The sequence below is a fragment of the Phodopus roborovskii genome, unplaced genomic scaffold (assembly GCF_943737965.1).
Source record: "Phodopus roborovskii unplaced genomic scaffold, PHOROB, whole genome shotgun sequence".
Lineage (NCBI taxonomy): Eukaryota > Metazoa > Chordata > Mammalia > Rodentia > Cricetidae > Phodopus > Phodopus roborovskii.
In genome coordinates, this window is record NW_026126448.1 from 4785027 (window position 1) to 4798510 (window position 13484).

Consider the following 13484-nt stretch of genomic DNA (forward strand, 5'->3'; position numbering starts at 1 on the left):
AGATGAGAAAACAAAGTCACTAAGAGTCAATTCAATATTGTGTCAATTTAGCAATGTGATAGAGTTGGTATTCCATAGGGTCTATGATCTGACTAGATATACTGAAGTTATAGAACATGATGAAATACAAGTGTTTGAGCCAATGGGATAAAGACGATCTCTCCTGACGAGAACACGTTCAAGAACATAGACATTCTATCAAGCACTGGCAAGATTTACTCCATAAAAGGAAAAGTATTAAGCTTGTTTTATTTTTTTTTACAGTTATCAATAATATCTGTCTAGTCAATCTATGCCTCATGTCTCATGGTCTATGACCACTTTCTAGTCTCATTTCCAGATATGATGAAGCTTAAGGTCTCTTACCTCTCTGGATACTGTCTTTTTCTGCAAGTGATGATGTCTTCAGGCAAGTGTATTTATTTTAATTTACCTTTTCCTATTAAAACCTTTTCAAAATTCTTTTGGCCATTTCATACATGTGTATAGTGAACTTGTTATGTTCACCTCATTCCCTGTTTGCACACATTCCTTTACCTGATGAAACCTTCCTTCTTCAAAACAAGTCCCACTCCATCTTCCACCCTCTTTTTGTGTATGGCCCTTTGAGTGTAATTAGAATTTCCTGCAGAAGATTGGGCAGAAGGTTATTTACTAGGACACAGACAACTTATCTCTGCTACACCACTAAAAACAAAACAATAGCTCCTCCTTCAGAAACCATTGAGTGCCAACAGACTCTCAGACATGGGTAGGGACTCCTGAATGCTCCCTCTCAAGATGAAACGTTGATGGATTTGATCATGTAGAGCACTTGTGTCAATGACCAATGCCACACTGGCATGAGTGCAAGCATCTGTCATAATAATAAGGATTTTGTTTCCTGCATATCTCCTCATGCCCTGGCTCTTTATTCTTTATATATCCTCTGCTTCAGTGTTCCCAGAAACTTGAAGTGGATGATATAGATGTCCCATGTAGGGCTGATCACTCACTATCACTTATTCTCAGAATCCTTGACAGTTACGTGTTTCTGGATTAGCAGCCTCCCCTGAAACATGGAACTTCTTTGATGAAGGCAGAGCTTAACACTATATCAGATGGAGGAAGGGACTTGAAGATGACTCATTAATTATTTTCTAATTAGTTTTGGCTGTGAATGGAATCTAAGATACATTTCCAGGGACTCATCCTGCACTGAAGGAGGAGAAAGTCATCACTTCATTGTTATAACAAGTAAAACACTGAAACTCCAACACGCTGAAATTCAGAGTCATTGTAGCTCCATAAAAGTGAGATGACAAGGAGACCAGAAGCCAAAATAAACCTTTCATTTTAAGTTTTGCTTTGAGGGAATCCATCACAGTTCCCAGCAATTGACTAATTCTGAGGCCCTGTGAAGTTCCAAACTAGTTGCACCAGATGATGCTTCCTCCATATGTCTATATTTTAAGTACAGAAACAAATCTTCCTGCTCTGGAATCTTCCCAAATATATTTTTAAAAAAATACAATGAAAATATTTGGTTTTCAAAAAATAAAACATTGATGGACTACAGGGAGTATAGACAGAGCCAAACATTTGGATCAGCTAGGTGTGATGGGCAGTATGTTTCTTAAAACAAAGTTAAGAGACAGGACAGAGATAGTTTGGCTTCAGTCTTACTTTGGTATTCTTTGTTCTTCCACAGCGAAACTGATGGTACCCACTCACAAAAGACAAGTGTTAGCTAGAGTAGGAGGCCAGGCTGAGCTCAGCTGCCAAGTGACCCCACCACGCAGTGTGGAGTATATGGAGGTGCGCTGGTTCAGGAGTGGCCATCCCCAACCTGTTTACCTATACAGAGGTAGCCGTGGAGCAGACGGAGAAGCTGCACCTGAATATGAGAATCGTATAGAATTTGTGAAAGAGGCCATTGGGAAGGGAAATGTGACCCTCAGAATTCGTAATATCAGCATTGCTGATGATGGGCCTTACCGGTGTTTATTTAATGACAGTGCCTTCAGTTATGTGGCCAGCGTGAACCTCAGTGTGGCAGGTAAGTTGTGTATGGAACATAGTATACCAGTGTCCTTGTGCCCAATAAATTGAAAAACAGGGAAATTGTTTTTTTTTATGTGTTTTTTTCATATTTTAAGTTTTTAAGTATTAAAGTTTTATTATTTATTTAAAATAAATATTATTTCATTTTAAGATAACATCAAATGTTGAGGCATCCATATATACTAACCACTGTCATTGACTAGCTCCAAAAATACAACATTTCTTTTAAAATATTTCTTTTGTTGCTATTATTGTACAATTACATAACTTTCTTCATCTCTTTTTCCCTCCAAACTCTCCAATAAACCTCTCATAATGTTTTTCAAATTAATGGTGTCCTTTTACATTTAGTATTGTCTCTCTCTCTCTCTCTCTCTCTCTCTCTCTCACACACACACACACACACACACATATATATATATATATCACATGTTTGTTTTCAGGACTGACCATTTGGTATTGGGTAAGCAATTGGTGTGTTCTTCAATGGGAAGACTATTTCTCCAGCTCTCCACATTCCTTAGTTGTCTTTGTGAATGGCTTAGGACATTTGGGCTTTCATCCCCTTCCCACTAGGCCACTTTGGCATGTCTGTTGTTCTTGTCTTTGTTCAGCTCATATTCAGGCAGTCATGCTAGTGAGACTTAATGGTTGCAGCTTCTTATATTACTAGGAGATGCAGTCTCACATCAAACTTCCTTATCCTCTGGCTTTTATATTTTGTCTCTCCCCTCTTCTGCAGTGTCCCCTGAACCTTAGGTTATGAGAGCTGTTTTGTAGATGTGTTTTTTGGGACTGGGCTCCAAACTCTGATTTTCTGTAATGGTCTCTGTTGTAAAGAGAAGTTTCTTTAATGAGGGGTGAAGATTACACCTATCTGTGGATAAAAGGACAAGTATTTAGAATGTAGTTAGGCAGGTTGGTTTAGGAAAGTTGCAGTTGTCGGTTCTTCTTGACGATCCCTAGGTCCAATATCACTAACCATGGGTAGTTGTCTAGCTTTCCAAGACCAAGGATGGTTTACTTCTGGTTGAGTGGGTGTTAAGACCACTTAGAGAGCATTAGGTTACCACCAAGGTATATATGCCACCACTGCATCCTTAGGGTTATTTTGTCGTGCTGGTCATTCATGGTTTAAAGGCATTGTAGTTGAGTAGGGCAGTTATTTACTTCCCTCCTTTGGAAGCTTCTAGTACCATGAAAGCTAGTGTCGGGGAGGTTTTCGGGTTAGATACAGCTGAAGGTCTTTTGGTTCCTGTATCTGAAGTGCATGGTGTCTATAGCATTAGGGAACTTACCTTCCACTTCTGGGACCAACCATGGTCCTCTTTCCCCATTTTTACAACCTGAGCGCCTGCACACTGGTTTTTCCTTATCTATTGTTCCACCACCCTCCCATTCCCCCATCCATCAGCAATAGCCTGATTTTACTTTTCTGATCTCCGCAATTATTTCAGGATATGTTTGGAAAAATCTGAAGCTAGGAGCCCCTGATGAAAGAAAACAGGTGACATTTGTCCTTCTGGGTTTGGTGTACCTCACACAATATGACCTTTTCTATTCTATCAATTCACATAAAAAGTTCATTATTTTATTTTCTTTACAGCTAGCTATTATCTCACAATATATTTGTGCCACATTTTTATTATTCATTCAATATGTTGAAGGACATTTAGATTGTTTCTATTTGCTATCTATTATGAAGAGAGCAGCAATATGCACAGCTGAGCAAGTATGTATGGGTTAGGATGTCAAGTATGTTGGACAAGTACTAAGGAGTGATAAACCTTGGAAATAGGGTAGATTTACTTTTACGTTTTGAGCTTTCTCCACACTGATTTACAAAATGGTTGTACCAGTTTCAATCCCACAAGCAATGAATGAGGGTTTCCTTTTCCTCTTTTCCTCACACCCCTTTCCGCATTGGTTTTTAGTTTTTTTTTTCTTGTTAATCTTTGCCATTTACCTGGAGTAAGATGAAATCTTAGAGGTGTTTTGATTTGCTTTTCCTAAATTGCTAGGGATGATGAACACTTTTTGAGGTATTACTTGCCATTTATTTATTTTTTTTCTTTTGAGAACTTTTGTTCAGGTCCCAGACTCATTGTTTTGAATGGGTTGTTTCATATTTTTCTTTCTTTGTGTGTGTGTGTGTGTGTGTGTGTGTGTGTGTGTGTGTTTTATTCAATTTGGGTGTTAATCTCTTGTCATATATATAGCTGCTCAAATCATCTCCCCTCCTTTCTCTTCATCTGGTTGATGTTTTTTCTTTATCTGTGCAGAATCATTTTTTGTTTTATAAATTCCCACTTATCAGTTGTTAACTTTAATCCTTGGTCAAATGGAGTACTATTAAGGAAGAATTTTCTAAACATATAGTTTGTAGCAAACTGCCCTATATTTTCTTCTAGTTTTATGTTTCATGTTTATGTCTTTGGTTGATTTGGAGTTAGTTTTTGTGCAAGGTGATAGATACTGGTCAGATTCCTCCTTCCTTCCTTCCTTCCTTCCTTTCTGTTTTTGTTTTGTTTTGTTTTTTTGTTTTTTGAGACAGGGTTTCTCTGCATAGCCCTGGCTGTCTGGGAACTCACTCTGTAGATCAGGATGGACTCAAACCCAGAGATCTGCCTGCCTCTGCCTACCAAGTGCTAAGATTAAAAATGTGTGCCATCACTGCCCAGCAGATGCTGGTCAAATTTCATACTTCAACATGTGAGCATGCAGTTTTCTCAGATCCATTTGTTGAAGATGATTTCTTCTAGAAAATATTAAAATACTCAAGTTATGATTAAAAATAATGCAGCTCCCTCAAAAATATACTCTGAAGTGGATAGATAACAAATACTAACTGGTTAGGCCTACATGTTAATCAAATGTGATTCATACATCTTCTGATATAGAAGAAACTATCACATTTCTACTGTTTGAACTAGTCAAGTAAACCTCAAGACAATATCCTAATTCTTTTTTCTTGGTTCCTCCAGCAGTTGGATTGGAGACACAGATCCATGTTCAAGCTCCTAGTGCTGATGGAGTCATTGTAGAATGTAAATCAGCAGGGTGGTTCCCTCAGCCCCAAATGGAGTGGAGAGACAGCAGGGGGAAAGCACTTCCACTGTCATCAAAATCATATTCACAGGATGAAGCTAAATTTTTCCACTTAAAGACGACTCTTCTCACAAATAGGTCACAGGGCAGTATCATGTGCTGGATTTTCAACCCTTTAACAGGTGAAGAGAAGCAAACAAGTATCATCCTAGCGAGTGAGTATTATCAAGTTTGGCAGTTCATCTGAAAACATAAATGCAAAAATAGGGAGTTGATTAATATTTAAAAGGCTTATTATGCTGGAGTTCCCTTTTACTATAATGAGAGTATTTGAAGGCAAGTGAACAATGGCAATCTGTAATAAACACATATATTGCAGCTTTATTGAATTTAATATTATTTTATTAGATATAATATTCTTCTGTAAGTTTAATAGGATACATATTTTGAATGCTGTTGAATATATGAATGCTGTTGATTTTATAACCAATGTTTTTTTAACCTAGGTTATAAATATGTATCTAGGAAATGAATATATAGCCAACAATACCATGTTTTTAAATTTTATTTCATTTATTGGTGTGTGTGTGTGTGTGTGTGTGTTTGTGTGCCTGTGTGAATGTGAACATATACCATTGTGTGTATATAAATGTCAGTGGACCACTTCCTTTTGTGAGTTTTCTTCTTCCACAGTGGGTTCCAAGTATTGAACTTGGATCTTCAAGTTTACATGGCAAGCAGTTTTACCTACATAGTCTTAAACTTTTATTGTTCTTTGTATGTTTATTTTTGATTTGAGACAAAGTATTATCATGTAGCCATGGCTGGCTTGGAACTTGCTAAGTTGAACAGGGTCGCCTCCAATGTATTTATATCCTCAGGGCTCTTCTGGAATGCTAGGATTAAAGGTTGCTCCACTCTGCTTGGTGCCCAAATTTATTTTTTCATGAATCCTAAATGAGTTTTATGCAAACTTTTATTAGTCTCATGTAGTATTTAGAAGTGTTGTGCCATTTGTGTATAGTACTGAATAATAGTTGACAAAAGCCACTCAGATCAGTAATAAGAAACAAGTATATCTAAAGCCCAGACTACTTGTCTTGCTTTGCTAGGTTTTAGGAGGTGTAATGGATGAATGTCAAAGACAAATCAGGAAAAGCTTGTGTCTTGTGTATAGAAAAATTAGCTTTAGCTAACAAGACTGTTTTAATGATAATTGTAGGAGAAGGATGTCTGTATTGGGAATATGTAACTTAGATCTCACTTCATGGAATCATTTTCTATCCTGAGAGCAATGGTCCTCTCTCTATGTCACCTCTTTTACTCTTAGAAGATGGAAAATAAATGGAAAAATAAAGTTTTCTATGACTATGTGCGAATCTGTAGAAAAAAATTTGTGTAATTGTGGAAAGCACACATGAATAATCACTGAAGGCTGATGTAATGACATGTGCTGAGAATTTGAGTACAGTCTAAGCTATAGAGTGAAATCCTGTTGGAATACACACACACACACACAGAGAGAGAGAGAGAGAGAGAGAGAGAGAGAGAGAGAGAGAGAGAGAGAGAGAACCGAGAAAGGGAGAAATTCTATTAATTGTGATGAGATTTCCCAATTGTTTCTGAAAACGGGGGTAGTTTTTTGTTTTTGTTTTTGAATAGAAATGAGTGTGAATGGAGACTTTTTTTTTTTTTTTTTTTTTTTTGCTCCTGATGTAGGAGAATTGTATAATGGCCACACCTTAGACATTAGATTCCAGGACTTTAACAAGAAGAAATGTGTTTAGGATCAAAAATTTTCAAAACCAATAAAGCTATTTGTGGTATTCATTATGTTTTAAAAACATTCTGTCCTTTCTTTTAGATGACCTCTTTAATCAAGACCACATTTGGATGAACCTTTTAATTTCCATTGCATGTATAATACTCTTTGTATTTGTGATATACACCAGCTGCTCTTGTATAAGACGAGGTAATGATAAGACGAACATAGAATAATTAAGATATTTTTAAGAAAGTTGATTTTAAGTTATGTGAGTGTTCAGATAAAGCTGGATGACATTGATCTTCCAATTCCATGGTTCCCACAAACAGACTCATGACTAGTTTTCATCTTAAAAATTTTGAACTACACACTGATAAATTTGAGATTCCAAAGACATGGTTTTTCTTAGGAATTGTGTCTACTTACATGACTTATGATCTTTCAATTCCCATAATCATCGCTAAAGGAATACACAATGAAGTAATAAAGTAAATGAAAAATCAAACCCTGAAAATTAAAAGAATAATTCCATTTTAAAGAAGCACTTCAGCTCAAAACAGAATAGACTCAATTTGTGCTGGTTCAAGTCCAGGCCTACAAGTGCAATAATTCTATCTTATTCTGTATTTCCACTAGTTACAAACCAAACTTTTAGATGGATCTCTACTAGGTCAAGAAGGAATGAGACAGCATCTCTTGCTTGCCTATAGAATTGTCTGTAGTCTGGTATTATATAATCATGTGTTCCTCTTTCTCCATCCTACCCTTATCTGTTTTAGAGTCTTCATCTGCATGTCAAGAAAAGTGTCACAGTGTATGTATCTCGGAGCCTATTCAAATACTGAGTTTCTTAATCTGTACTGCAGTACTCTTTGCTGTATATCTACCACTCCGGAAGAGAGGTAAATGGGTTAAGTGGCTGTGAAATATTTCTTAGTTGTCTAATTTTCCAACAAATAGTTTCCTTGAGATTTATGTGAGAATTTCATCATAACCTAGAGAACCTGTGGTTTAGGTGACAGCTCAGAGGACTACTTTCTGGCATTAAAATTGTGGATGTCAAGAGCCAGGGCTGCTCTAAGTGAATCCACAGCATTTTCAGCTGTGCTGGACATAAGATTCTCCCATTCCTTCTACTACAAGGAGAAAAAAATGTCCATAATATAATGCTCAAATCCAGTGACTAACTTTTATGTCTTTTCTGTGGTCACTTAATTGTCAGTATGAGTTCATGAATTTATGAGACCAAGTCAAGTTTCACTGTGTTGGGCCCCAGTCTACACAGAAAACTTGATAGATATTAACTTTCCTGACTGATTTCCAGCAATAGAAATTATTATGATAACGTGAAATATATATACATACATATATATATATATATATATATATATATATGTATGTATGTAATTTTAGGAGATTCATGAAACTTTGAAATCCTTCTATGGATACATCTATGCTAAGATATGGGCATTATTTAAAAGTAAATTAATGATTGATGTTATTATACTAATTGTTTTTGATGCTTTGTCAATTATCCATATTTTAGAGGCTTATAGAGAAATGCATGTAGAGGAGGTTATCACTAATCAAAGCACAGAAACATTTTTTTTTTAGCATTACTTCCCAACCATAAGCGAGAATTTTATAGTTATAGGGACCCCAATGGGGCTTTCTTTATTCCTGTATTTCCCGTCATCTTCCTAGACAGGCCTCGGAAAAGAATATGTATAGTCAGGTATTCCAAGCATTTACATCAAAAATCACAACATTCTGCTTTGGGATTTATAAAACCAGGTGATGAAAGAAGTACTGTTAATTATTGTCCAATGAAAATAAGTACATTGACATTCAAAATGTAAACACAGAGATCCAAGTTGAGAAAAACAAAAAACAAACAAACAAACAAACAAAAACCCACCAAAACCCAATCTCCTCTGGATAACTTCATTTAACCTGTGCTTCTTCTCACTCCTAAGGATCCTGTAGGAGAAAATATGAGGAGCAACAAAACCAGAATACAGATGATCTTAGGCTCTAAATTATCACTGATTACAAAGAGTTTTTTTTTCCTAAAATCTTTATACCATACAGGGATATTAGAATTTCTTTGAAATGATAACTGTAAATTGAACTGGATTATATGTTGAGTATATATAGAACCCTGTAAGAAACAACTAAGATGCATCAATTTATGTACCATTGACAATGGACAAGGGAGCACTTGCTATTGAATTGTGTGTTTCATATGGGTTAATCTTTGACTATATATATGGATTACAAATAATTTCTCTCCTCTTCTCTCTTTTTGGTAGTTGTCTTTTCACTATGGTTTGTTTCTTTTGCTGTGCAAATTGGCTTCCAGTAGTTTCTCCTAGTTTTGCTTCTTTTGTATCTGTCTTTGGTGTTGTGTTCAAGAAATCATTGCCAAGGTTAATGCCAACTAATCCCCTTATGTTTTCTTTTATACAACTTATGGTTTCAAGCCTTAGCTTTACATGTTTAATCTATTAATTCAATAGTTTTGGCATATAGTGTAATACAGAGATCTCTCATTATTCCTTTACATGTGGATACCTAGTTTCCCCAGCACCATTCATTAAGGAGACTATTCTGTTTTCATTGTATAGATGTGGTCCCCTTGTCAACTTCAACTGACTACAAATACACAAGTGTGTTTCTAGGCTCTCTCTTCTGTTCCATTGATGATTATAACTGTTTTTATGTTAGCATTACATATACTGTTTTCATGACTGAATCTTTATAATAGAATTGGGGAGTGGACGATTTAGCCTAGTGGTATAGAGTTAGCCTAGTAAGTATAAGACTCTGCATTCAGTCTTTAATACTGAAAAAATTATGTAGTTTGAAATGTAATGTCTCCAACTTTGAATTTCATGTACAAGATCCTTTGGTGTACTTAGGAATCTCTTGTGGTGCTATAGTTACTTTGGAATTGTTTTATTTATTTATTCATTTGTTCATTTATTTATAAATTTAAGTCACTTTCTTCAGTGTTCTATACATGACTACTATAATTACCTCATTTCTATTCTTTCTTCACCTTCATATTCTCTTGCAGCAACCCTACATCTCAATTTTATGATCCCTTTTTATTATTTACTGTTCTATATGAGAATATAAATATAATACATAAATACTACCTGTTGAGTCCATTTAGTATTGCTCTTATGTATATGTATTTATAGCTAACTATTTGGGACTTAATAACTTACCAGTGGACTCATCCCTAAAGAAGTCCAATTTTTTTCTTGTCAATAGCCACAATTATTTGTAATTATTCATGTAGGGGTAGGACCTTGTAAGATTTCTGTGAACCATACTAACATGTTAATTGTTATTCTAATTGATCAGATATTGCTTAAGAGATCATACTGATATGGTTTTGTGGGTCTGCCAACCTCCTAAATGTAACCCTTATAAAAAATGAACCAATGACGGATATTGTGATTCAAACTTCATGTTGGAGATCAGAAAATCAAAACTGTTGGCCAATAGCTTCTTACGTCTATCTCAGGCTGAATGGGCTGATCCTGTCTCCAAGAGCTCTAACCAAGCCTTGGACTGTAACATCTCCTCAACATGGCTGGAAAATGAATGGTCCCATCATCAGTGTGGCAGGAGAATGAATGCCTTCTGAGACCTTGCTTCTGTCTTATATATTTCCTTAATGTTGGGATTAAATGTGTGAGCTATAATTCTCTTTTAGACTGATTTTCATTCTTGTTCTGACCTGGGTGGCCTTGAACTCATGGAGATTGGTCTATCTCTTAATCCTGATCCTAGATTAAAGGTGTATACCACCACCTCCTAGCTTCTGGCTGCTGGGATTAAAGGTGTGTATCACTACTACCTGATCTTTATAGCTTGAGGCTGACTTTGCTTTTCTGAATCCTCAGTCAAGCTTTAATAAATCATAAATAATACACTGCCACACCTAAATGCTGGTATTACAGGTGTGCATCACAGTTCTCAACCCTAAATGGAGACATTTTTTAACATGTAAAGGAATATTAAGTGTTATTTTTAAAAATTGATCCTGTAGTACACAATATTACTAGTTTCCTAATTTTTTCACTTTTTCTAGTTTCTATTTCAGATCCTCAGTTTCCCTTATACAACTCCTGGATAACAGAATTGTTAACTGTGATATTTTTCCTGGTGATATTTTTCTTCCTACCAATCATTATATTATTATTCAAAGAACTTGGAGGTTTCCATCAATGGAGAAGAAAACTCAGAATGTTTAACTGCATGAGATAATGCCCATGAGACCTCAACCCTACACAAAGAACTGTAGGCAACTATGGAAAGCTGGAAGCAGAAGAGGTGTTTTCCACAGGGAAGAGCTATAAATTGATTGTCCAGTGGCAAATCATTAGCCCTGAAAGCACTTATAAGTCACTTTATATGAACTGAACAGGTTATAGTTAAGATTATATATTTTGGTTATACTTGTTAATGTATGCAAAAAGACATTTACAAATATACAAATATATATATATATATATATATATATATATATATATATATATGCATGCAATAAAAACTATTAAAAAAGAAGCCATGAATTTGAATGAGAGCAGGGAGCATGTTTGTAGAGATTTAAAGGAAATTTTAAAAAATATAGTAATTAAATTATAATCTCAAAAATTTTTACAAAGTCTTATAAAAAGAGAAAAATATGTGAGAAAAATCATGACTGATATATCCTACTGGTTCTAATTTAATTTACAGATTTAATGTAATCTTAATATAAGACCCTAATTTATGAATCACTATTATCTAGAGTTCTGCCTACTCCTAAAGATAAAGAAGACATATGTAGTACATGGATTTATTTAATTAATACATTAGAAATCTGAGGGAAATTTTCAATTTTCTCTTCCATGATTAGCTTATTTATCTTTTATTGTAATTGTGCCATCACAGAGAACTTCTTTTATGCTGTCTTTTCAAAAGTAACCCATGAAGTTGTTACTGTGCGTCTGAGGTGGTTTTTAATTCTTCTCTTTCAACACATAAGTCAGTTTTTCTGCTGAGTGTTTATATCAGCATCTTCTAGTGTGTCTATGCGGATAAGGTCTCTCCTAGTACATCCTGTGACACAGATCATTTTACACTGCTCTTATATGCTCCAGCTACCTAAAATTATGTTTTAATCCTCCTTGGCTATTCTTTGTACACTCACTCCTTAAAAACTGGTTCATGTTGCTGAGAAGAGATATCATGACCAAGGTAACTTATAGAAGAAAGAGTTTAGAGGGTCAGTCTATAACCATCATACAGAAAACAACTCAAGAAGCAGGTAAACATGGTTCTGGAGCAGTAACCAAGAGCTTACATCTTATCTATAAGTTTAAGGGAAGAAGGGCAAGTGGGAGGGAAGGAGATATGGAAGGGAGAAGGGCAGGAGGGAAGGAGGGTGACATCAAACAGACTGAATGACCTGGGCCTATTTTGTGTTTCTGAAAGCTCAAAACCAATCTCCAGTGACACCTCCTCCCACAAGTCTGTACCTCCTACTTTTGAAAACAGTTTCACCAACAAAATACCAAATGTTCAAATATATGAGATTGTGGAGGTTATTCTTACTGATATTTCCATACAATCCTTGAAATTATTTCACAGTTTTCATACAGAGTATCTTGTCAGAAGTATTAACTAGGAGCTCAAACAGTCTTATTCTTGATAATTATTTCCGGTATAAATGGAATGCAATCTGTTTTGTACTAAGGTGGTAACTAATAAAGCCATGATTAATACCTTCTGATTTCTTGATAGAATGTTCCTAAATCAGTATGACATTAAGTAAGTTGTAAGGTGTACGGTTTTTCTGTCTGCCGCCGCTGGTCTTGTCCCGCTGCCGCACCAGCCCCAATTAATACACTGAGACTCTGTATTAGATATAATTCTGTTGGCCCGGTTACTTGTTTCTTATCGGCTAGCTCTATCTTAATTATTAACCCATTTCTGCTGATCTATGTATTTTTCTTACCAGGGAGCCTGCTGGCATAATGCTTTCTCCCGACTCTCCATCTTGGCTCCCCTCTTACTACTTCCTCTTTTCTCCTTGTCTCCTAGTCCCTCCTATCTTGCTTTCCTATTGGTCAACAGTATGAGAAGCATATATACATAATGGCATCTCCCATCATCTCCTCTTTTCTGTCTAAATAAAAAGAAGAGTTTTAACCATAACATAGCAAAATATATAACACAACAGTTATCAAGTAAGAATCACAGTTAACAATATTTAGTCCATTAACATTTAGCAAGATTAAAAGAAACTATTCTATCATCTATCCTATATTTGTGAATCTAAAGTCCTATATGTAACTTATCTTTAAACCTAACTAAGGAAAACTATAACCATAACTATTTGTCTTTAACTCCATCAAAGACCACAGAAGGATAATATATAAACTCTAGAAATGACAGAGACATCTCACTGCCTGGTCACCTGAAGTTCTTTTGTAATCTTTCATCTTTAGCCCATAGGCCATAATGTGTTTGGCAGACTCTTCAGCAAAGCAGGAAACTTTAAACTGTCTTTTTGTATTGGCAGTTTGTTAGTCACTTTTTTCTGTGTCCTGTAGAATGTCTGGCAGAC

At 35.5% G+C, this 13484-nt stretch overlaps 1 protein-coding gene across 1 annotated transcript; it reads left to right on the forward strand.

Moving 5' to 3' along the window:
• Positions 1 to 294: 294 nt before the first annotated feature.
• On the forward strand, positions 295 to 11255 carry LOC127225167 (selection and upkeep of intraepithelial T-cells protein 7). Its single transcript, XM_051188470.1, has 6 exons — positions 295 to 409; positions 1691 to 2038; positions 5028 to 5306; positions 6956 to 7063; positions 7636 to 7758; positions 10962 to 11255. Exons 1-6 carry the CDS (start codon positions 307 to 309, stop codon positions 11135 to 11137), a joined length of 1137 nt encoding a protein of 378 aa, XP_051044427.1. The 5' UTR covers positions 295 to 306; the 3' UTR covers positions 11138 to 11255.
• Positions 11256 to 13484: the final 2229 nt, after the last annotated feature.